Below are 24,772 nucleotides of genomic sequence, written 5' to 3' on the forward strand. Positions count from 1 at the left end.
TCATCACAAAATGTTTAGGATCGAGTCTTTCCTGCAGAGCAGAAGGATCCACTTAGAACACAGAAAAGCCTACGAGGAAAAATGCCCCCAGAAAGACATGCAGGCCCTCATTTCTGGAACCCGTGAATATCCCCTTCTATGGCAAAATGGGTGATTAAATTAAGGACGTTAAAATAAGGGGGCCACCGGAAGGCTGGCAGCCGGCAGAAGCTGCGGGAGGCAGGAAGGACCCTCCCCGAGAGCCTCCGAAGACCCTGTCACCCCACCACGCCTTGATTTTGAACTTCTGGCCTCAAAACTGTGAGAGAAGAAACCTCTGTTGTTTCAAGCCAGCGCGTTTGCTTTTGTCCGAGGCCCCGGGGCCAAACTGTGTTCGCAGAGCCGCAGCCTCTGGACGCTGAGCTTTCTCCTGCTGGAAAGGCCTCTAGCGACGGCTGGCACGGGGCGGGGGCATTGTCCTTGGTTTAAGTACCACCTGTGCTCGCATCATGGAATAACAGACGTGGAGCGGGAGGAGCAGACCTGTGCCCGGAGCCCCTGCCTTTCCCAGGTTCCCCGCCTGGAGTGCCCGTCCCCCGGTCCACCCGAGTGCCTCCCGAAAGGGCTGGGCTGGGGTCCTGGAGCTCAAATCCTCTCAGGTCCCAGCCGCCCAGCTTCGGGGTTGATCCGTGGACCAGGGAGATGTGCGGCTCTAACCCTTGAGAGTCAAGAGAGACGACTTTCTTTTTTGGCTGCACCAGGGGCACGAGGAAGTTCTGGGCTAGGGATTGAACCCGTGCCACAGCCGTGACAACACCCAGTGCTTAACCGGCTGCACCACAAGGCAGTGCTCTGGAAAGATGATTTTTAATGGAGGGGCCCCGCAGCATCTCCTCGCCCGATTTCCCGTGAGTCCTTGCTGGGGGCCTGGATTCAAGGCTGCCTCCGCCCAGCAGTGGGAGCCTGGCCAGGTTCCCTCCTCCGGCCTCCATCCCGCCTCATCCCCTGGGCCTGAGGTCAGGCTCCCTGGGCAAGGACCACCCCCTACCGCACCCCAGGATTGGATCCTAGACGCTCCTGCCGAAACACTCATCTTACACGGTATAAACACGACATCCTTAGACTCAGAAATCAGTGGCCGATGCGAGCAGATTGGGCCTTGGAGGAGAGGCAGGGGAGGGCTGGCGGCTGGCCAAAGCCAGAGACTGCTGCTGCTGTGGCAAGATGCCAGACGCTCTCGGCACGAAGGCCTCTGAGTTCGGACAGGGCCAGGCTGCTCCTTGAGAGCCACGGGGAGGGGGACTCCGTGGGTCCTGGTGCCCTGGGCAGGTGCTCCCGGGACAGCGGGCACACAGCTGACTGCTCCCGTGATGGCAGGCACAGGCCCATCCCCTGGGACCGGGAGCGCGGAGGGACATGGAGGGGCACGGGTGCCCCCGCCTAACTACAGTCAGTGTATTTTACAAGGATCACTTCGTACAGAACCTTTAAAAATTGAATCCAACGCGCGTATCTTCCAATTTTCCCTTCAGAAGTGCGGTCCAGCACCATTGAGTCCAGCAGCCCTCCCGCAGGCGGGACACCGTCCCCCGTCTCTGGTTCCGCACGGTTCCCATGACCCCAGCAGCAACCCCGTGCCCATGAGCACTCCATCCCCACCCCGCTTCCTCCCGGCCGGGCCGCCACCGCTCTGCCCTCTGTCTCTGGGCTCCCCGTTCTGGAGGAAGCACGTAGGGTGGCATCTCATGAGTCGGGCTTCCCTCCCTGAGCGAAAAGTGCCTGAAGCGCCTCCAAGCCGCCGTGTGCCGGGACACTGCCGTGGCCGGGTGGCCGTCCATGGCGCGGATGGACCGCGCGGTGCGCCTCTCCCTTCATCCGTCCAGGGAGGTTTGGGTCGATGACGAATCACGCGGCTGTCCACGTTCTTGTGCGGGGTTTGCGTGGCTGTCTCGCTCCAGCCCCGGTACCTGGAAGCGGAATTGCTGGCTTATTTGCAAACTCTGCGTTTAACGGTTTGAGGTGACAAACAGGAGAAAGCGTTTGTCCCGTCTCTTCTCTTTAGCTCTGCGTTGTCTTTCCCAGCGTTCTTAGCTTCCTCTTGTCAGTCCGAATCAGGGTCAGCCTAAAGTCCGCTCTTGCGTGTATTTCCCAGGGCAGGCTTGCTAGTGATGGATTCGCCCAGATTTTATTTTCTTTTGTTCATTTTGTTAAAATTAAAGATATACATTTATAAAGTTGATACATTTATGTCTGTCACTTTATTTTGTTATTTTGTGGATGTGTCCTGATTTCTCTTTTGTTTCTGCAGGACGGTCCTGCTGTACATAGAATCCTTGGTTGACTGCCTTTAACTTTCAGAACGTTGAATACATTCTCCGTGGTTTCTGATGAGAATCAGCCTTCAGTCTGACTCGGGATCCCTTGAAAGCGAGAGATTACTTCTTTTTTTTTTTTTTAATTTCAAGATCTTTTATTGTTATTTAAAAAAAACAGGTCACAGCACTGAGCTTCTGGGCCATCCTGCCAACACACAGGCTACAAACCCTTGCCCTGCAGGCGAGGGGCCCTCTAGTAGCATCGTTGCAAAGTGAATTAAAATCCACATAAAATGAATATTCAGATAGTTTCCACAGGAGTGCAGACTGGTGTGACCCCATCTCCTCGTCTCCCACATTTTGCCGCATCTGTGCCAACCCTCTCGCATGGACAGTCCCACTTGGCAGGAATTAAGGAAAGCAGTCCCCCCAAACCCTTAATTCAAGCTGAACTCGCGGTGAGCAGCTGCAAGAGCGGTGTTTACACGATGATACGCGCTGAAGCCCCGGCTGCCGGGTGGCGCTCCATCCCGCTCCCGCAAACGCAAGACACGGGCGAAGGGCCAGCATCCTGCTCCTCCACCTCCGGGGGACGTCGTGATCCTAGATCTGCCGCATCAGCTGCCACGTGGCCCCGACATCACACGGTAGATGGCTGGCCTCTGGAATCCATTGCAAGTGGAAGCAGCAACCACTGTGTAAGCGCCCATGTTTTCAAAGAGCATCCAATCGCCGACACGCATCTCAGGCACGTTACAGCGCTCAACAATGCCAGCCAGGCCATCACAGGTCAGTGCCCAGATGCTGGATGAATAATACTTCTCATCTGGTTTGGGTCTCTTTGCAGGAGGGGCTGCACAAAATGGAAAACAGAAGATGGAATGTAAATTATGCCAGCTCTTCACAAAGGCAATTCTCTAGGAAGCCCAGTCCCGCTGAAGACACAGGGGCCCTTGGTGCAGCAGTGGGAATGTCCTGCTAAGCGGAGTCTGCCGACCACCTTAGAGCGCACAGGCACCGTGGGCCGACCCCATGGAGACCAGACACCACTGCCGAGTGCGCAGGACAGCCGGCTGCCCCACCACTGTCCCCGCCGCCCCACCTGCCCCCTCGCTCCCTCCCTCGGAGGACCGCCAGCCCGAGGTGGCACCGGAGCGCTGGCAGAGGGTGGCAGCAGAGCCTGAGGGGACCGACCCAGATCACTTTTCTGTTGTGTCCTTTAAGATCCCGCTTGGCCTCTGTCTCCTTACAGTTTGAGGATGATGTGCGCACGTGTGGGTCTCCTTGCGTTTGTCCTACTTGGAGTGTGTTGAGCTTCACAATGAGTCAATTCGTGGTTTTCATCATTACCTTTGAGAACTTTTAAGCCATTATTTTTTCAAGTATTCTCTCTGCTCTTTTCTTTCTCCTCTCTAGCTCCGGGGCTCTTTCTGTGTGTTCTGGTGTGTCAGCGGGGTGCCACGAGTCTCTGAGGCTTTGCTCACTTTTTTTTGGTTTTCCTTTCTTTTCCCTCTTTTTCTTTTTTTCCCTGTTGTTCTGTTCCTCAGGTTGGATGGGAGGACCTCTTTTCAAGTTTGCCGGTTCTTTCTTCTCCTGCTCAAATCTGGAGGGGATCGTGAGCCCCGCAGTGAATTTTTTATTTCAGTGATTGTATTTTCAGCTCCAGGGTTTCCGTGTGGTTGTTCTTCCATCTCTCTGTTGATCCTCCTTATCAAGAGGTGCGTTGTGCTCATACTTTCTCCCTCAGTCCTTTGGACATGTTTAAACAGGTGATTTGAAGTCTTTGTCTGCTAAGTTCAGTGTCTGGGCTGCCCCAGGGACAGGTTCTATTGATTGCCTTTCCCCCTGTGTATGGGACATACTTTCTTGCTTCTTGGCATGTCTCTATTTTTTTAAAAAGCTGGACATTTAAAATAATATACTGGGGCAACTCTGGAAATCAGATTCTTTCCCCTCTCATAGGTTTGTTGTTGCTGGATTTTGCAGTTTGGTGGTTGTTTTTTTGGTAGTGATTTTCCAAATTATGTCTATAAAGTCTGTATTCTTTTCCTGTGTCTCCCTCAGCTACTTAGTGGTCAGCTAAGGATTGGACAGAGATTTCCTTAAACTCCTGAAGCTGTAGGTCATGGCCTTTGCTGAGGGGCTCTGTGTGTGCTGGGATGCCTTCAACACTCAGCCTGGCAGCCGACAGCTCTGCCTTAGCCTTCACTTCTTCCCTAAAGATTGGCCAGAGGTGAGAGTGCCGGGAGTCCTCAGCTCCTTACAGAGCAGGTGCACCGCCTTGGGCATGTGCACAGCCTTCCAGGTTCCCAGGAATATGTGGGAACTTGCCAAACTTCCCTGTGGAATCTCACCCTCAGCTTCTCCTTTAAAGCTGGTGTGTCTCTTTTTTGCCCCAGCTGTTATATACCATTCAGGCAGCTGCAGTGTTAAACAATTGCCTCTGTTTTTGTTGTTGTTTTTAATAAATGACTTTGGAGAAATTGCTATTCCTGCTGGATGATCTCTGGATCAAGTCAAAAGAAGACAGTCTTGCAAGTGTGGCCTTCCTGGGACCACCAGACGGGGGAGATAGGGACCTCTCTCTGGGAATGGGGCATCAGGGGGCACCCCCTTCATTCTGCCCTCTCCAGGTGCCCTCAGCCTGTTGGTTCCCAAGGCTACTGTGGAGGTGAGTGTGTGTGGGGGGGGCCGCAGATGAGAGTAGGGCAAGCTAAAATGCCACAGAGTTGGAGTTCCTGTCATGGCTCAGTGGAAACAAATCTGACTAGGAACCACGAGGCTGAGGGTTCGATCCCTGGCCTCATTCAGTGGGTTAAGGATCCGGCATTGCTATGAGTTGTGGTGTAGGTTGCAGATGCAGCTCGGATCCTGGGTTGCCGTGGCTGTGGCGTAGCCTGGCAGCTGCAGTTCCTGTTTGACCCCTAGCCTAGGAACCTTATGTGCTGCAGGTGCAGCCCTAAAATGACAAAATAAATAAAAAAGTAAAAATAAAAATGCCACAGAGCTCACTGTTCTTACCAAGCTTCAGCTGTTTTTCTTGAATAAACATTCCTCATTGCAAGTCTTTGGTTAATTTCCAGAGGTCTAAAAAAGTTGATTCCGATCATTTTTGCCAATGTTCTTGTTGCTTTTACGGATAAGAGGCTTTTTGGATGTCCTCATTCTGCCATTTTACTGATGTCATTACTTGGAATTTTAAAAACAGCCTTACGGAGGCAGAGTTGACACGTACTCAACGCACACGTTTAAAGCACGACTTGGCAAGTTTTGACGTATATGTGCGCCTGCAGAACGTGGTACAATCGAGGCAACGAGCTCTCCAGCTCCCCCCCCCCCCGGGGTCCCGCCCCAGTGCCCTCTGCACCTTTGTCGCCAGGCAACCACTGCTCTGCTTCCTGTCTCTGTAGATTAGCCTGTTTTCTACAGTCTTATGTAAGCGGAACCCTCTGTCACTCAGCATCAATATTGGGAGACTCATCTGTGTTGCTGTGTGAACCAGTTTCATTCTGGCTCATTAATGCTGACCAGAAGTCCACTGTTGGGAAACGCTGCAGTTTGTATGTTCCCTCCCCTGCTGTTGGACGTGTAGGTTGCTTCCCGGGGTGACCAACTGCTGTGGACATTTATGTACAAGCCTTTGGGTGCGCACATGCCTTCATTTCTCTTGGGAAGTGAAATGGCTGGACCGTAGGGAGGTTTATGTTTGCCTTTGAAGGAAACTGCCCACCGCCTGTAAAAGCATTGGTGCCATTTCTCATTCCCACCAGTGGAGCGTGAATGGGCCCACATCCTTCTTAGTGCTTGCCGGTCTTGGGCCTTTTATTCTCAGCCGTTCTAACAGGTGGGAAGTGGCCTCTCATTGCAGTTTTAATTTCCCGGAGGGCTGATGGGACCGAGCATCGCTTTGTGTTGTGTCCTGTCCTCTATCTTTGGAGAATTGTCTGTTCAAATGCTTTGCCCATGTTTAAGAAGGCTATTAGTTTCTTATTATGGAGTTTTGAGAGTTCTTTATATAGTCTAGATTCTTATCAGACATATCATTTGCAAATATTTTCTCCCATTGTGTAGTTGGTCTTTTCATTCTCTCTCTCTCTCTCTTTTTGCTTTTTAGGGCCACACTCGAGGCATATGGAGGTTCCCAGGCTTAGGGCTGAATGAGAGCTATAGCCGCTGGCCTGCACCCCAGCCACAGCATCATCAGATCTGACCTGTGTCTTTGACCTGCACCACAGCTCACAGCAATGTCGGATCCTTAACCCACTGAGCGAGGCCAGGGATCGAACCTGCATCCTCATGGTCGCTAGTCAGATTCCTTTCCACTGAGCTACAATGGGAACTCCAAAACTTGGCTCTTTTTTTTTTTTTTTTTTGGTTGGTTGTTTGTTTTGGTCTTTTTAGGGCTGCACCCACGGCATATGGAAGTTCCCAGGCTAGGGTGTAATTGGAGTTATAGCCATCAGACTACACCGCAGCCACAGCAACGTGGGCTCTGAGCCGCGTCTGTGGCTCACACCACAGCTCACAGCAACACTGGATCCTTTAGCCCACTGAGCGAGGCCAGGAATTGAACCTGCGTCTCCATGGATCCTAGTCGGGTTCTTTACTGCTGACTCCCAACAGGAACTCTTTTCATTCACTTAATGGTGTCTTTTTTAAAATTTTTATTACTCAATGAATTTATTACAGGTGTAGTTGTACAAAATAGTGTCTTTTGAAGAGCAGAAATTCTCAATTTTAATGGACTCTAGTTTATCAATTTGTTCTTTTATGGGTCATGCTTTTGGTGTTGAATCTTTGCCTAATCCAGGGTCGCAGAGATGGCCTCTGGTGAGTTCTTCTGAAGTGTCATTGTTTTTACATTTCAGTCTGTGAGGGAGGTGAGCTAAGTGCTGCCTGTGGTGCAGGGTCTCGGTGCACGTCCATCCCCCATGACCAGCCAGTTGTTCCTACGCCGCTTGTGAAAAAGACTCTCCTTTCTCCGCCGAATTGCCTTTGCATTTTTGTCAAAAACCACCTGTTCCTATGTGTGGACCTATTTCTGGACTTTATATAACACCCTCTCCTGGCTACCATCTTTATAAAGTCTTGGAATCAGAGAGCAAGTTTTCCAACTTTGTTCTTCTCTTTCAAAAGTATTCTGGCCACCAGAGGTCCTGTGCACGTCCTTATGGACTTTGGAGTGTGTTTCTCAACTTCGCTTCTTTCTCTCTCTTTTTAGGGCCACACCCACGGCACATGGAGGTTCCCAGGCCAGGAGTCACATCAGAGCTGCCGCAGCCGGCCTGCACCTCAGCCACAGCAACGCCAGGTCTGAGCCATGCCTGTTCAGGGCAACGCTGGATCCTTAGCCCACTGAGTGGTGCCAGGGATCCCACCTGCCTCCTCATGGACGCTGGATGGGTTTGTTTCCGCTGAGCCACAGCAGAACCTCTGGCTGCTGTCTCTTTAGGCCTCTGTGCCTTTCTCAGCAACGTTTTCTTGTTTTATGTATTCACGTCTTTTACACCTTTTGTCAGATTTATCCTTCACTGTTTTATACTCATGGGACCATAAATGGGGTCGTTCTTTTATTTTTTTAATTGGTCTTTTTAGGGCCACACCCACATATGGAGGTTCCCAGGCTAGGGCTCCAGTTGGAGCTACAGCTGCCGGCCGACCCCACAGCCACAGCACCGCGGGGTCCGAGCCGCGTCTGCGTCCTACGCCACAGCTCTCGGCAAGGCCGGCTCCTTCGCCTACTGAGCAAGGCCAGGACTCGAACCCACATCCTCATGGATGCTAGTCCGATTCGCTTCCCCTGCACCACGACGGGAAGTCTGGGGTCGCACTTCTCGTCTCCGTCTTTGGTTGCTCATTGCTGGGTATGGAACTTTGCGTTCGCCCTGGTCTGCCACCGGCGGGCTCGCTGGGCTCTGGCAGCTCTTCTGCAGATTCCATCGGGTTTTCTGCCCACGCGCTCGCCATCTGCAGACGAACTTCCTTCTCTTCCTTTCCAGTCGTGACCTCAGCCGTCCCGGCGGGGCGGGCTGGGAGCCGGCCCCCTCTCTGTCCTGATCTCAGGCGGCCGGCGCGCCCGCAGGCATGATGTCAGCGGAGCGCTTTGTAAACGCTCTTTGTCCAGCGCAGGAAGGGCCCCGCTGTTTGGAGTCTGCCGAGGGTTTTATCAGAAAGCGTGTCGGGTTTTGTCAAGTGCTTTTTCCGCGTCTGCGGCGAGAATCACGTTGTTCTTCTTTTCGCTTGCGCGTGTGGGAAGGTACGTCGTCTGGCTCCCGAAGCCCCAGTCCCTGAGTTTATGTACCATCGAATTCGCCTCAGTAAACTTGCTGAGAAATGGTCGCCTGTGCTCCTGAGGGAGTGTTTCTGCTTTTGTGTCCGCTGCAACTTCCTCTCTGATTTGTAGGTCAGGGCAGTGTGGGTCTCACAGAATGGCTTTCCTTCGAATTTTGTGAATTTATGGAGCATTGCTGTGAGTTCTGCCTTAACTGCCGGGTGGAGTTCCCTGTGCCGCCGCCTGGGTCCAGACGTCTCTGCGGGAAGACTTCTCAGCTCAGCGTGATGTCCTCATGGGTGCTTTGCGAGAGCCGGGGGCTCCCCGTGTCCCCGGGCCCCTGGGCCCAGCCCTCCCCTCTCCGGAACTCGGCCACAAGCGTCGCCGCAGCCTCGGCCCCCCCGGGCGCGGGGCGTCCTGAGCTTGGGCGGCCGGCCGGGCGCCCGTGGCGCTCCCTGCTCCCCCTCGCTGGCTCCGCGGCTCTTCCTGGCCTGATGTCCAGCACCAGGCGAGCCCTGGTGGCCTGCGTTTTGTCTGGGTTCTGGTTGTTTCAGGTGGGAAGGAACCAACCCCTGTCCCTCCGTCTTGGCTGGAGGCGGAATTTCATCATCTTTTCCCTTTTAGTAGACAGCAGTGTGTGTGTGTGTGTGTGTGTGTGTGTGTGTGTGTGTGTGTGTGTGTTGGGAGTTCCCGCTGTGGCTCAGTGGGTCACAACCCCAACATAGTGTCTATGAGGACGCAGGTTTGATCCCTGGCCTCACTCTGTGGGTTCAGGATCCGGCGTTGCCGTGAGCTGTGGTGAGGTCGCAGATGTGGCTCAGGTCTGGTGTGGCTCTGGCTGTGCTGCAGGCTGGCGGCTGCCGCTCCAGCTCCCCCCGGCCTGGGACCTTCCATACGGTGTGGCCCTAAAAAGAAAGAAAAAGAAAAAAGGAGAAGAAAAGAGCACGTGTTTACTGTAGGAGAATCTAGCAAAGGCGGAGGCGTAAGACTCACGGGGAAGCTCGTCGGCCGTAACACGACGGACGTTCCTGACGGTGAGCTGTTTCCTAGGCTGCTGGGCCCACCCCAGCCTCCTGGCCCCGCCAGGCCTGCACTGGACTCCGAGAAGCCGGCGTGTGCCCGGGGCTGCAGGGCCGAGGCACACGCCGCAGCCCGCTGCCCCCAGGCGTCCGCAGCCCCCGTCAGAGACCTCGACCAGAATCTGGGCCGCGTCCCCCGTGGTGTGGGGCCCCCTGTGAGGGCTAGGATGGTGCCCCCACTGGGTCCGCAGAATCCGGGGAGCAGTGTCTGGCGTGTCAGGTGGTGGGCGTGGGGCCCCTGCCCTTGTGTGGCATTTCCTCAGGGCGGACTCTAAGAGTGGAATTTCTGGGTCAACGTGGGTGGCACTGCCAGCTCTGCTGTCCGCCAACGTCCCTCCAGGACGGTGGTGGCCTTCGCCCAGAGACTCCTGGAAAGGACAGAGACGCTCAGGCTCATGGCCATCTGAGGCCTTGTCAGGCCCGAAGACAGCCCGGCTGTGGTCTTGTCCCTCGGCTGGCGGGCACCCCGCTTCCCCAGGCCTCAGCATCCACCTCCCAGACAGGATTCAACTCGGAACTCTCCCTCCTCCCCCGGGGCCCTGGGCCCCTCCTGCCCCTCCCCTCCCTGTGTCCCCAGCTGTGGGGCAGGATGGGGTGAGGGGTGGCAAGGATGTGGGGAGAGTCTGATCTGGGGCCCTCAAGGGCCGGCTTGTCGTGGGCTGTCCCAGGAAGGATGCTGTGTCCTGGCCCAGCCCAGATGCGCTGACAGCACCCACACCCTCCCCTGGAGCCCAGGGGCCCCTGTCACCGCCCCGGGCACAGGTGTGGGCCAGGCGGGGTGAAGTCAGCGGGGGCAGCGGCTCCCCTGGAGGGTAAGGACACGGGAGGCCTGGCCTGGGACCCGAGTCTGTGCAGCTGCGGCTCCCGTGGCTTCTGCTCCTATCTCTGCGAATACAGCTCACGTGACAGTCGGCGCGAAGCAAGTGGGGCACGTGGCCCAGGTGGGCGGTCCCGGCGCCGTGGCGGTTGTGACGGGTCGCCCTCGGTCTGGCCTCCCTGCCCGTGAGGGGAAACGTCCTCGGAGCGACAGCATGAGGAGGTGCGTCTTGTGTGTCCGCTTTGCACCTCCCTGGGGCCCCCGCGGATGCCAAGCTGCGGAGGTCACTTTGTCCGGACGCCACCTTCCTGGAGGGTGAGCTCCCAGCGGCTTCATGCTGTCGAGGAAAAGAGGAACCAAGAGTCAGTCTGAGAAGGAAACGGGGACTTGCCCTCGAGCCAAGCCGAGCACTGCCTCCGCGAGGCGGTGGCCCTGGACCTGTTCCGGGCGGGGCTTGGCGCACGTGTGACTGGGGCAGGGGGACGTGTGGCCAGGCACCCGTCTCAGGGGAAGGTGCCGCTGGTCGGGAGGAGGAGACCCGTGGGTGACGGTTCTAGAGTTTTTCTAAGGGCAGGAGGATGTGACAACCCCAGACGGCCCCTTTTCCCCGGGAGACGCCGTCTGGGGCTGCTTTTGCCGTCTTCCCAGAGCAGAGCCTCGTCCTGAGCCTGAGCCCCGTCCTGAATTCCCCGTGGTCGGAGGCTCGATTCGAGTGGAACTGGGGGGCAGCTGTGTGTCTTGGCGACCCCCTCCCACAAGGTGGTCTTATTTTCAGCCAACGTTTAGTGACCCCGGGGCGCCAGGAGCGCTCGTTCCCTGGCCAGGCACAGCCGCCTGGATGGCCCCACCTGCTGTTCCTGGACGCCGGTCACAGAAACCGAAGCCTCAGGCTCCTGTCCTGTCCGTCCCTTACCGTCCACGAAACGGTCCCTCCTGTGGCTTCTTCCCACTTCTGGAGTTCCGCCGTCGCCGTCACGGATCTCACAGAGCCACGTCTTTGGGCAGCGGCCACAGGTCACCTGGTCATCGTTAGCCGTACGGGAGGCCCAGTCACACATTTGGTTGTGCAGAAACGGGGTTCTCGTAAAGTAGACAGAACACAAGTCGTATAGCAAGCGACACGAATGAGGCCGTGAGTCAGGGTCCCCCCGAGACCCTCCCGTAGCCCAGCCTCGGGCCCCTCTGCTCGGCACCCGACCTTGTCTTCAAGGCAGTGATACAGGGTCACTGGAGGCCAAGCTCCCACGGACATCCGCATGCACGAGGCGCGTGTTGGCCACCGCGACCCCTTCCAGGACGGAGCAAGGAACGCTCTCGTCTAAGGAATTGGGTGGCTGGTGTCAGAAGGAGAAAAATCGACCTTTATGGCTGAGCGGGTATGTCTGTCCCTGGGGAGGTCTGGTCAACGCAGACACAGTGCACACTGGAGACCAGAGGGCAGAGAAGAAGCGTTATGCTTAAATTTTGCTTTGTCTTGCGTTTTTATTTTTCCGTTTGCAGGTGCAATAAGCAGGGAAAGGCCAAGGGGAGGCAGAGCCCACCCGACGCTCTGTCCTCTGAGGCTGGGCTGGGGCCGAGGAGAGCCTGGTCTGCGCCACCTGCAGCCCCGAGCCACCTTGCAGTGGGCAGCTGGGGTCCAGGTCGGGGGGGCGCCCTCTGCGGGGGTCGGGGGGAACCTCAGCTCCCCCTGCCTCGGCCTCATCTCCCTGGGTGCCCTGTACGCCTCTGTTCTCTGGCTCAGCAGACGACACTGTGGGTTGGGCTGAGCAAGCAGCCCGGAGCCTCGGGGCTGCCAGCCGCAGGCAGGAGAGCTTATACATGGGCTGCAGAGCCGGCGGAGCCCTGGGCCTGGGCCTCTGATGGGGCCTCTGGACTCCTGTTCTGCGGGGGAGGGGGGGGGGGGTTGGTGATTGACAGGCAGCCTAGACGGGGGCCTGCAGGGCACGGCAGCTGCAAACAGCCGTGGGCGGAAGGACGGCAGCAGGGCTGCGAGGAGCCCCCGGGGCTGGAAGAGGATACTCCGTGGGAGAAGCAGCAGGTTCAGGATGTGGCCGGACAGCGGGCAGGGGCTGCGTGAGGGCGCTGGGGGAGGTTTGGGGTGGACTCTGGAAGGTTCCAGCCAGGAGGGGCCATCCCATCTAGCGCCGTCGTGAACGCGTGTTAATTCCTCTTGTTTCCATCACGTGGGAGGGAGGAGGGAGGCGGGGGGGGGGCCCACCTGTAGGGGCCACAGAAGCAGATCGCCACTCCCTGAAAGGGCTGCTCCCCCAGCGCAGCAAAGGCACCCCCCGCCCCCCACTCTGGCCCCTTTGCTCTCAGTCGCACAGAGGTGGCCTGTCTCCTAGGAGTCCGAAAAGCAGGCCTCTGCGAGGCCGAAGGGACAAGGGTTCGGGTCTCGCCTGCCGCGGAAGTGGGCTCCTTCACCCGATGTGCCCCCTCGAGCCCCGGCCCGTGGGGAGGGCCCTGCCCTCAAGGGTCGCTCTGCCCAGGAGGTGCCCAAGCGGAACCAGCCCGTGTTCTCTGTCCAGTTAAGTGATTCTGTCCGTTTGCTTGATGGATGTTTGACCAGAGGAGCTCAGAGCTAAAGGAAGCCGCGGCTCTGCTGGGAGGTGAATTATTCATGAGGAAAGAGCATCCCAGGAGGGCGATACTCAGACGCTGGTTTTCATTTCCTAAAAGGATGGGGGTGCGGCAAGGAGGTTGGTGGGTGATCTGGGATCTGAGCCAGAGTCCGCGGCTGGCAAGCGTGTGGGGTGACGGCGCCCTCGCGCTGTGGGCCCCCGGGGGCCGCCACGTGCGTCTCTGATGATGGGCAGCTGTCCGGGCAGGCGGGGGCGGGGGGCACTGGGTGGGGAGGCGGGTCCTTCTGGCCCATCTCAACAGCTGGTGGGGGATGGGGCCGTCCCGGGAACCTGCCTCCGGCTCAGGTGGGACGGAGGGCCGGGCATGAGGCCTCGGCCGCGGCTCGGGAGACGGGGCTACGTGAGGACCCAGGGGCTGGGCGGGAGGGCGGCGGGTTGGTGGGTGAGCAGGGCCAAGCCGTCCCCCGCGGCCCACAGTTGTGACGGAGGACAGACCTAGGGCTTCTCCCAGGAGGGCGTCCTGTTCCCAGGGCCCCTGCGAAAGCCTGGCGAGGGCCGCGGTACCCTCTGCCAGGCTGTTCATGGCTTCGCTTTTCCTTTCGTTACAAAATTAATGTCTTCCTTTTAGAAGCTTGAGAGAGTGCTCACCGGCCGGAGGAGAGCAATAAAACTCACTGGTGTTCCTGCCGCCCAGGTGAGCGCCGAGCCGGCGTCTACGGTGGCATGTCAGATACGCGTGGAGCCGTGGCATGGATGGCATCTGACGCCCCCGTCTTCACACCACAGTGAGTGTCCCCAGGAGCCTCGCTGCTTCCTGGCTGCCCCACGCGCTGCCGGGTGTGGACACTCGAGTCCATTGACCCCCGGCCCTTGGACAGATGCTCGGTTATTTCCAGGCTTTCACTCTGAGTAACGCGGCAATGAACACCTGCAGTTGTGGCCTCTGCCTTTTATCCACCTGGCCCTAACTGGGGACCCCCATCCTCACCACATGGTCTTGTGGCTCCAGACGTGGGTGTCTGAGGCAGGCTTGACCCATCATCCCGGTCAGAGGCGGGGGCAGGAATGGTTGTGTGGCCTGAGCTGAGCCATCAGAGCCTTCCAGGGAAAGGGGCCCTCTCTGCTCCTGAGCTTACTGGGGTCCCCTCTGGGCCCCTCTGGAGGGAGAGCCACTGCGGGAAGAGAGAGCCTCAGTGCGAGAGGGACCCTGGCCTGGCCACCCCTCTGGACTCCTGGCTGAGCTGGGCCCACATCCTGGACGCCTTGCGTACGTCCGCTGCTCCGGCCAGTAGTGCTCTTTGCTTGTCCGAGTGGGACACACCTGAGAGCAGACCTGGGTTGGCAGCTGGAGCATCTGGACGGGAGCAAAAATGGTCCCTGGCCCAGCTGCGGCTTGTGGCAGCACCAGAGGGGAGCCTGGACGGGTGCAGGGGTGGCGAGGGAGCAGGGCTGCAGTGGCAGAGTTTGCGTCTGTGCCCTCGCAGGGTCTGGACTCGGCCCAGGGCTGACTGCCCCCGGGTGTGGGTGGCCCAGCTCAGCCCACGTGTTCGCAGAAAGGGAAGAAAATACCGCCGTGCAGAAGAAGGCCCTTCCGGTGGCAGGGGTCCTGGCGGAAGAGGGGGGCTGTGTGCCCCTCAAGGTGGAAAAGCTGCTCTTCCCCAACTGAGGCTGGGGTGGGGGGTGGGGGTGCAAAACTGGAGCCCTCGGCCTCGCTGCTGCCACCCCTGCCTCCCGCGTCTGGCTTTGCTGTCGCACCTGGCCTCTGGTGGCAGCCTGGGGACTGAGACGTGGGGTCCCTCCGCCCAGCCTGTGCCCCCTCATCTCTGTGCCTCTGGCCTGGGCAGGGCTTCAGGGCTGCTGCTGAGAGCCGGACACCCCGGGCCAGGGTCTGGGTCAGAGGTCGAGTCCCCGCTTCTCCCCCATCGCAGCCCCACAGTCGAGTGACAGCGACCAACCCACAGAGACCCTCGGTTCCTCCAGCAAGTCACAGTCCCCCAGCCCTGGTGGCCTGGGGCCTCCCTGTCCTCCATGGGATGCGCCCGGCTAAATGCCATCCCTCTGCGCACTCCGCCTGGGGCCACGGGGCAGTGAGCCAGAAATGCTGGGGTGCCCAGTGGACTGGACATGCCCCCCTCGACCGTCCCACTGGGCTGTCCCAGCTGGAGCCCAGGGCCTTGTCCCCACCGCTTCCTGGACGAGGCCTGGTCTGTGGTTTCTGTGGCCCAGAGGACTTCACATGGGCCTGAGCTGCTCCATCCTGACCACCTGCAGGTCACAGGTCACCAGGGGCCGCGGTGACCTGGCCGCCTCCACGTGGTGGGGGTGTTTGGCCTTCCTGGGAGTGGCGTGGTGCGGCCAGACCACCTTCTGCCATCAATGCACCTGCGACCCGGCTGGGATCTCGCAGGACGTGCCCCCGTGGCCCACGCGAGAGCCAGGAGAAAGCCCGGAATGAGGGACAGGGATCCAGCTGGGAGAGGGCAGAGGGGCCCTAGGCGGAGGCAGAGGGAGAGTGGCCGGAAGGAACGTGATGGCTGTTGAGCTCCAGCCCCGAGCCTCCAGCTTGGGAGGGGAGGGAGGAGGGGAGGGGGAGGGGAGGGGGGATGAAGGGGGAGGTGTACGGGGCGGGGGGAGGGAGGTGTGGGACGAGGCGACAGGGGAAGGGGCCTCGGGGGAGGGGACAGAGACAGCAGTGAAGCAGCTAACGGGCTGCTCCTCGCAGGGTCAGCGGAGACGGAGAAGAAGGAAGCCAGCCAGGGCGCTGGGCCGAGGGCGCTTCCCACGGCCCCGAGTCAGGCTGAGCGCTGCAGGGGGACAGGCAGGACGGAGAGCCATGGGGCCGCGTCAATGACCCAGAAGAGCCGTGGCTGCTCAGACATCGCACCCGGCGTAGGTGAAGCGCGGACAAGACAAGGGAAAGCCAAGACGGCCACCTGTGCGCGGCCCCAACCCGCCCAGCGCCCGCATCCAGAGCGACGTCCGGGTCCTGTCCTCCCACCACAGCTCAGCCCGACGCTCAGCAAAGCCTTTGTCACCAGATACGCGTCAGAGACAGGCCGCCAGGGAGCAGGGGGACCTGAAGCCCTTCCGGGCCCACGTCCTCCCTGGAAGCCCAGCCTGGGCGTGGAGGGTTCAAGCCCCCCAGCCGTCCCCTCCTGTCCCCCAGCGCCGGTGCCAAAGTCAGCATCGGGGCGGAAGGAGCGCGGCCTTATCTGTGGCTCTGTTTTCCTTGCGGCTCGCGCGCCCCGCTGGCTGCACACTCTCCCCCCGGCCGCCCTCCAACATTCCCAGACATTCTTCAGGCCCCTGGGCTCCTGGCATCCTGGCGGCGGTGCTGGGAAGCGGCCGGGCTCCGGCTCCCACACGCCCCGCTCTGTCGCTGCCGGGGCTCCCGAGGCACCCTTGGTCACGGCTCTGTTTTTGTGGGCAGCACACCCAGGCTCCCACGCTGTCCCCAGGCCGCCCCTTCCAGTCGCTGGGGCTGACCCTCAAGGCCCTTGAGTGGGCCACCGTGCCGTGGGCAGACGGGGGAAGGGCTCTGAGCAGGCAGCCACTGGCCAGGGTGGCCCCGGAGGCGGGGTGGGCACCGGTGCTTGGGCGGTGGGGGTGGCTAACCCCCCCTCCCTGTGCCCGCATCCCACAGATGAAGACAGGCTTCCAGGTGGTGGCGTGGCGGCTGCACAGGCCCCTGGGGGAGGGCCTTTGGAAAGGGTCTGAGATCTCAGGACGATGTGGGAACAAACAGCCACAGACGTGCTCCGGACGGGAAGACGCGGCCAGCCAGGGCGTGTTCTGCTCCACCAGGGAGAAGTTCAGCCACTTGCGTGGGCCCGTCTGGGTCCCTCTCCACGGGACAAGCCAGGGCATCCGCGTCAGACACTCCACGTCACCACCGCCTCCCCACGGACCCTGGCGTCTGACTTCACATCGGCCTAGCAAGGGACCATCTGGGCCAGCCCGGGGCTGGACCCTCAGCCCGTGACATCTGTGTGGGGCTGATGGGGACAGAGAGCCTTGCCAATCTACGGCCACATCTGGGGCCAGGGGCCGCGGTTTGTGAGGTCCAAAGGGTTTTCCCCAAGGGCTGGGGGTTGCTGGGGGTGGGCGGCACCCCGGCTCAAGATGCCCCCTCCCTGCCAGCCCCCATCTTCAGACCTGGTTGTTCTCTTGGCCCGGTTTGTGGGTCGTCGACAGGAAACCTACAAATCTGGGCCCCGGGGGCTGCCTGTCCTCGCCCCGGGCCACTGTTCCGGGCGGGTGTGATGAGCTGGAGGAGGAGGAAGGAGGGAGACCCAGAGCGTGGCCCCAGCGGAGGGAGGGGTCCTGCGTGAGAAGGGAGCCCCCAGCAGGGCCAGACTCCTGAGAGCACAGGCTGGGCCCCCTGGTTTCCTGTTGCGGCTGCGACAACAAAAGGGCCTCCTGGCATTGGCAGCCGGGCATCCAGGCAGTGTGGGCAGCTTGGGAGGAGAACCCTGTCCTGCCTTCCCTGCTTCCTTGACCTACAGCCCCTTCTCCACCTCGAGCCCACATAGGGGGCAAATCCGTCTCTCCTCCAGCCCCCCTCTTCCAGGTCAAGAGCCCTGGGGACGGCCTTGGGCCACCCCCTCAGCTAAGACCATCTCCCATCCAGGGTCAGCTGACTGCGACCTCACTCCCCTTCACCACGTGAACCAGCAGGGTCCCCATTTTCACGGAACAGGACGTGGCTGTCCTTGGACCCACCATTCTGCCATTCCCACGGCACTGCACCAGGACGGAGGAGGCGACCTTGGGACCTGACAGAGGACGCTGCCCTGCGGGAGACCTCACCGGCCGGCCCCTGGGCAGTGGGCAAGCAGGAGGCATTCAGGAGCCCACGGAGCTGCCGCTGCTCCCCTGGGGGCCTCACCTGGGTGTTTGTCAGCCGTGAAGCCCATTCTTAGCGTCGGGAGGGCAGCAGCGTGGAGCAGGCTTCCCAAATGTGGCTCCCAGAGCTCCCGGGACGTGCAGATCTGGAGCGGAGGGTCTGGGTGTCCGGATGCCAGCCCTGCTGCCTGGGAGCCCCGCCGTGAGCACCAGGGGACAGCATGTGTGTCCAGAAAGGGCAGCCGGTCAGGGCCAAGGGTGCCTCCAGAGCACACGGGCACTTGGCCTCCAGCGGCCAGCACAGCCAGGCGACAGCAAGTGGACCGGCCTTGGGGAGACAAGGTCACACGGAGGCGGATGTCAGCAGTTCCGCTCTGGGCACCTCTCCCAGGGACGGACGGGGATGTGTCCTCAGTGGCACCACTGGCACTAGAGAGCCTTGGAAACAACCTGACAACAGATGAGTCAGAGCCTGGCTCCACCTGCAAAAACAAACCTGGAACCCTGCTCCCACCACCTGTGCAAGGCCAGGCTGCCCCCTGCTCTGCCCCGGCCCCCACCCCCATCCTGATATGACAGCCCCTCCCCGGGGCCCCCAGCTCCCCGGGGCCCCCGTCGCCCCCTGACCTCCCATGTCCACCCTGCTGCAGCCACGGCCAGGTGGCGACACCTTCCTTCAGCTGCTGAAATGTAACCTCGTGGGGGTCCTTCCCTGACTCCATAGCATGGACCCCCCCGCCTCTGGCGCCCACCTGCCTCTCCTGCCCTCTCAGCCATGCTGCCTCCCTGAGCGCCTTCCCCCAGTGACCTGCATGCTGCTCGGTCGGTCTCCGGCAGCCAGGCTCCCTGTGCCAGCCTCACACAAGCCTGGAGAAGTACAGGTGCCTGGTGGGCGAGAGAGAGCAGAGCCGTGGAGACCTTTCCGTGGAGCGGAGTCCTCGAGAGCCCAGGTGCCGGCCCGGAGGCACCTGCGGTCAGGAGGGGTGACGGGGGCAACACTGGTGGGCTACGATGTCTGCCCCACATGCGTCTGTGGACGCCCAGGCCACACAGGACCACGGCGCATGGCCGAGGTCACGGGGACACGCATGTGCACAGGAGGTGCCGAGGGGCTGGCAGGGTGGTGGGGCCCAGAGCTGTGCCCGGGGAGGCTGTGCCCAGGGTGGACCAGGCTGTGTGGTGGCACCAGGAGCAGCCTCGCGGTGTAATCAGCACCCGAGGTGAGAGGCCAGACCCAGGGCCTGGCCTGAACCGCCCGAGTGTCCTGGCAGGCCAGCCCGCACACCTCACCCTGCACCACGCAGGCAGCTCTTTCCTGGAGGACCCACTGCTACTGATTGCACGACTTGCTGCAAAGACCCAGGGGCACCGGCCCGAGGTCAGATGTGTAGGCCAAGGCTGGAGCGGGACCAGAGAAACCCTCGCACGTCAGGCCACGTGGTCCTGACACGGGCCCGGGGGCCTTTAGAGGGAAAGATAGTCTTTTCAACAAACGGTGCTGGGAAAACTGGTTTTCCACGTGTCAGAGAGCAAAGCTGGGCCCTTCCTAACACCACGTAAAAACAGACCAAAATGGATCAAAGACTTAAGTGTAAGACCTAGAGTGACAAAACTCTCAGAAGAAAACACAACAAAAGCCCCATGACATTGACCTTGCCAGTGACTTCTTTTTTTTTGTCTTTTTTTTGTCTTTTTGCCATTTCTTGGGCCGCTCCCGCAACACATGGAGGTTCCCAGGCTAGGGGTCGAATCGGAGCTGTAGCCACTGGTCTACGCCAGAGCCACAGCAACGCGGGATCCGAGCCACGTCTGCAGCCTACACCACAGCTCACGGCAACGCCAGATCCTTCACCCACTGAGCAAGGGCAGGGATAGAACCCGCAACCTCATGGTTCCTAGTCGCATTCGTTAACCACTGCGCTACGACGGGAACTCCGACCAGTGACTTCTTGAGCAGGACACCAAAGGCACAGGCAACAGAAGAAAAACTTAGGCGAGTAGGGCGGGGTCTGCGGGCCCGCGCTGGTGCCCGGTCCGCGCTCCTGCCCCTGGGCACAGGCCTCTGCCCCGCCCCCTCCAGTGGGAAAGTGGTTCTCACCTGCGCACAGGGAGGCCGAGGCCCTGTGGGCCCCTTGGCAGCTTGGGGGAGCCCCGCAGGGGTGGAAGCTGCCGGCAGGGGAGCCCACTTCATCAAGACGCGGAACACGGCAGGGTCGCCGTGAATCCCGCAGCGTCAAGCAGGGCAAATACTTGCGGTATTTCCCGCACTGCTATGAGGGTCACGGGGCAGAGCCGGCAGAGCTCTCGGGGAGGGATGGGGACAGGCCCCAGGAGTCCCTCCACGCCTCTGGAAGTTTCCAGGCCTCGTTGCTGCCCTGCCTCTCCACAGGGTCCCCAGGCTCCTGGTTCCCCAGGCTCTCTGTCCCTGCAAAGGAGCAGACTAGGCCCCACAGTGGCCGACTCAGGGCAGCAGTTGCCTGGCACGCAGCCGCGCGTTCCCTTGCGTGTCGCGTGTGTATGGTCTGTGGCTGCGGTTGTGTAGTCGGGAAGCTTCAAGGGACCACGGGGCCCCACACGTTGACTTTCTGCCGCTTTTAGGTGAGGTCTCCGAGTCCGAGGGGAGGCAGAGTTTGGCAGTGGACCACGTGCAGCCCCTCGGTGTCTGCAGGGCCGCTCTGGGCGGGGACGGCCATGGCCCGTCCGCAGGCATCGGCCCCCAGTCTTCCCCTAAAGGGTCTGAACCGGGTGGCAGCCCCAGCTGCGTCGGGTCTGCTCCGCAGCAGCAGCAGCCGGGCAGGTGGCCAAGCTGGGTCTGGAACCTCCCCTGAATCTCGAGGTCACCCCCGCATGCCCAGGCAGGTGGCGGGGGAAGAAAGCCAGCTAGACGGTCACTGTTTGCTACTACTGCTTGCAAAAGGGACTGCTCTTATTTCTTTGATCTTTGTCTAGATCCCTCCTGTTTTCTGGTAGAGATAAAAATCAAAATTGGGCTGCGTGGGTCCAAAAGGCCCCTGCCTCCCCGTCCTCGGCACAGACCCTTCCAGCTTCTCCGCAAGGCACCAGTGGAGATGCAGAGAAAGCTGCTCCCAGACGGCTGACGCCCTTTCCTTGAAAACAGTGATTCAAACACAGGGAATAAATGAGCACAATGTTTGTATTCTCTGGACGCGAAGAAATACTCGGTAAGCACATCCTAAAGGCAGACACTGTACAGATTCAGAATTAAATTAAGAAGTGAAATTTTTTGCACTGCTGAAAATATCCCAGGAACAGCCTAGAAAGGAGAGGACTCTGGGGGAGGCAGGATTTCAGCCTCTAGGACACATTACGCGGCCCAGTAGCCCACACTTTGAAGTACACGGAGACCAAGGGAAAGTCGCCCCGCGGCTGCCCCCGCCCCGCCCACTTGCCGCTGTGGTCCCTTGCACGTCTTTTCAGGGGCTGCATGGGGCCAGCCCAGAGCCCTTGAACTGACCCCTCCGGCAGCCTCAACAAAGCCAGACTCAGCTTTCTCATCCCTGGGGGTGGGGGGTGCCCTGGCCCCACGGGACAGCGGCAAGGGGCTTCTAAGACCCCCTCATGGGCGGCCTTCTTCTCCCGGGTCCCTCCCCCACCCCGGAGATGGGACCACCTCCCAAATAAGCCGCTTGGAAGCTAACCCGGGACTCAGGGTCTAGTCCCGAGGGACTAAACCAAGCCACACCCCCATGAAAAGTGGCTAAAAGGCCACAAAAGGGAAACAAACAGCCAGTAACTATGTGAAAAATGTTTAGGCATCTAGCGTCACAGATTCTCACGGGAGACGTGGACTCTCCAGAGGGTGATAAGGCAGCTGGGACCTACAAGCCTGTGACCTGTCAGCCCCGGCCCTGTCGAGACAGTATTTGGGCAAAATTTATGCACTTGTTAAACCCGCATGGCAGCAATTCCTCTGTCGTTTACGCCAAGAAACTGACTGGATAAATGTGCCGAGAGGCCCAGGTATGCAGCAGTTACGGAGAGCCTGGAGAAAGAACAGCAGCAAACCTGAACGCCCAGTAACAACAGACTGTTTATTTAAAACATCATTGATTTCCACAGTGAAATACCACCTAGCCATTAAAAATGATGACCGCGTTATCTATTTGTTGCCATGGAAAAACCTTCGTGATCTACACTGGGTGAAAAAAGTGGGATCGTGAAGCAGTGTGTAGCTTAGGACCTATTTTTATATGTAGACACTGACAGGTGTAATTCCTGCACAGAACGCCTAGGAAAGCATAGAGCAACCACTGCTCTGACTGCTGTTACTTTGGAACGGTGTCTGGCGAAGATCTTTTTGTTTTTGCCTGTTTTCTCACTTTTCCGTAATAAATATGCATTCGTTGTGTGGTTTGAAAAAATCTGGCACCTGCTCCGGCAAGAGAACAGTTGCTGACTGCCGAGCGCTCTGAGAGTTTACGTGCTGCTTGCCTCTGCCCTTGCTAATGTTTGGTGGGTGCCCCCAACCCAGAGGTGTGGTCTCCACATCACCGTTCTGACCAGTCAAGGCAGGAGCACGAGAGCCCTGGACGCTCACGTCCGAAGTGGGCCCTGCTCCAACCGGCTCGACCCACGTGGGGGATACTCTCCCCAGGAACAGCTGTGCCTCAGCCTGGGGCCGGGGTCGTCTCTGCACTTCCTCCCCTTGGCTCTGGTGACTTCCTGCTGGCTCCACTCCCTGTGGCTTCGGCCAGCCCGGGTCATGTCCCCAGGGCAAACCCAGTGGAGAGCCTCTTTCCCCCTAGTTCCAGCCAAAGTCCCAGGGAAGATGCTTATTGGCTAGGATTGAGTCACATGCTCATCCTGAGCCAATCACAGTGGCCAAGCGCACTGACTGGCCAGCCAGGACCCTGCCCATTCCTGGAGTGGAAGAGGTGGGCTCAGCCCAAGAGCACCATGTGGGGTGTTGGGACTTCAGGAGGGGTTCTTGCTGGGTGCCCCACACCAAGGGAAGGTCCTGCTCCGTGCTGACCCCACTGAGCATGCAGAGGCCCTTGTCCTTACACAGTCCGCCAGGAGGGGCGGCTGCTGCTCCCAGCCCCAGAGGGCAGGTGACTGCCAGAGGGCAGAACCCAGCCCTGGCCAGGCCAAAGGAAGGAAAGGAGGTCCGGGAGCAGTGTCTGGGACCCCCAGCCACGGTCAGGCCTTGTTGGGGAGCGGGGCTGGGGAGAAGGTGGGAGGACCCTCGGCTCAGGGCTCAGGGAGCCTGGCTGGTGCCCCTGGAGGTCAGGCAGTGCTGGGTCAGGAATGGGATGGATTTCCCACCCACATGGGAAAAGAGCCAGGGGACACCGGACTGTCCATCCCAGAGGAGTGCCAGAATCCTCTTCCCCATACTCCCTGCTCCGTCCAGTTGGCCCAGGGTCTCCTGCCGCCTCCTGAACCCAGCCAGCTCCTCTGGGGGCAGCAGAAAGGTGTCCCGAAATCACAAAGCCACAGCCAATAGCTGGCACCAGGCTGGACACAGTAACCTTGGATACACAAGACATGAAGAACTTGGACTGGACCTGCAGGCAGCCCAGGCTGGGGGGCCATGGGGAGCCTGCGGCAGGGCGGGATGTGAGGTGTCCTTGCAGAAGGAGATGAGGGATGAAGCCAACAGCGCCCACGAAACTGCCCTGGGAGCAAGAGGGTGCAGAGACGCCTTTATTTTTATCCCTGGTGTCCCGCTGTGCTGAATGCACTCTCTGCATGTTGTGTCTGTGCCTTTCACACCCTCTCGACTTGGCCCAGTGAGGCCAGGCCCTTGTTCTCTGTGTCCTTGCCAATGACACGGGGCCGTTTCATGACTCACTGGGCTGTCTCAGGAACAGATTGACTAGGGCCAGGCCAAGGAGGACCCCAGCAGAGGGTGTGCAGGGACCCGGGGCCTGGCCACCTGAGTGCTGTGAGGTGGGAGCACTGGCAAAGCACTGTTCCCCACAGCAAATGCAGAAACACGCACAGCTGCAGGTCATGCTTCCTATAGAGCAAGGCTGGCTGTGCATCACGCGTGCACCATGTGACCTGTGCAGCAATGACGGGGGTAAGAGTCTTTCTTCCAGGAGCATCCTGACTTTGCCAGCCTCACCCTGGGCATTGGTGCAGAGGTCACCTGAGGACAGCCAGGGCTATCCCCTGCCTTCTCTCACCCACACCCCAAGTCCAGGCAGGGAGCCCTCAGCACCAGGCTCTTACACGCTTGCAGAGGGCTTCTATTTCTGGCAGATCTGGGGACTTGGTTCCCTGCCCGTCACTCCCACTGGAAGCAAAAGTGCTGAATAGAACAGGAACAGTGTTTTCTCAGACACTTGAGGGAGCTGGCAGGTGAGGAGTGAACACGCAGAGGCTGGAGCTGGAGTGTGTGCAGGAGCCTGGGGAGGCGCAGGTGGAGGAGGTTTGGGGGGGCTGGATCAGTGGAAGCTCCTGGGGGACCCTACCCACAAACAGGCTCATACCCTCCTCACAAGGATGAACCAGGATAGCACCCCAACCTCCTACCCAGGGGACTGCCAGCTCTTAATTTTGCCATTGAGTGGAAGAGAAAACCTTGCATGAGGTTGGCACCCCAAATTCACACCGCCCATGGCATCCAATTCGCACCGCCCATGGCACCCACTTCACACCGCCCATGGCACCCCAAATTCACACTGCCTGCATGGTCCAAGGCCCAGAATCTCAACTTAAGTGGTTCCAGGCTGGCAGAGACTCTGGTAGGACCCAAGCTCAACCCCACCTCAAGGGGCTGCTACAAGCAAAAGTTGAAGAATCAGAAAATAATGGCAAAAAAAATTCACAAAGCACACAGGCAACGAGGTACCACAAATGAGCCCAAACACCACAGGCAGCAGAATATGACCCACAAACACTCTTCCTGTGGGGCC

The 24,772-nt window shown here is 59.5% G+C and overlaps 1 protein-coding gene across 3 annotated transcripts; it reads right to left on the reverse strand.

Annotated features, from left to right (window-relative positions):
* Positions 1-18,284, reverse strand: LOC125137363 (uncharacterized). Of its 3 annotated transcripts, none has more exons than XR_007137418.1 (5): positions 17,932-18,284; positions 11,375-11,480; positions 10,547-10,798; positions 9,559-10,012; positions 1-3,147 (listed from the first exon to the last, which is right to left on the reverse strand). XR_007137418.1 is itself a non-coding variant. In XM_047798080.1 (2 exons), the coding sequence occupies exons 1-2, from the start codon at positions 10,130-10,132 to the stop codon at positions 2,912-2,914; spliced, it is 810 nt and encodes a 269-aa protein (XP_047654036.1). In that variant the 5' UTR covers positions 10,133-10,207; the 3' UTR covers positions 1-2,911. The 3 variants fall into 3 exon arrangements, 1 of the variants encoding a protein (XP_047654036.1); XR_007137417.1 differs by having other exon boundaries at positions 11,375-11,541; positions 17,932-18,279; XM_047798080.1 differs by lacking the exons at positions 10,547-10,798; positions 11,375-11,480; positions 17,932-18,284 and having other exon boundaries at positions 9,559-10,207.
* Positions 18,285-24,772: the final 6,488 nt, after the last annotated feature.

This window comes from Phacochoerus africanus, chromosome 1 (genome assembly GCF_016906955.1).
Source record: "Phacochoerus africanus isolate WHEZ1 chromosome 1, ROS_Pafr_v1, whole genome shotgun sequence".
Lineage (NCBI taxonomy): Eukaryota > Metazoa > Chordata > Mammalia > Artiodactyla > Suidae > Phacochoerus > Phacochoerus africanus.

Bases quoted from the DNA above. Each gene is read 5' to 3' on its own strand.
- LOC125137363 (XM_047798080.1), bottom strand. From the start codon at position 10,132: ATGCTGAGGCCTGGGGAAGCGGGGTGCCCGCCAGCCGAGGGACAAGAC. The intron at 3,148-9,558 runs GTGAGTCTTACG...CATTTTGTGCAG, and splicing joins TACGGCCGACGAGCTTCCCC to CCCCTCCTGCAAAGAGACCC.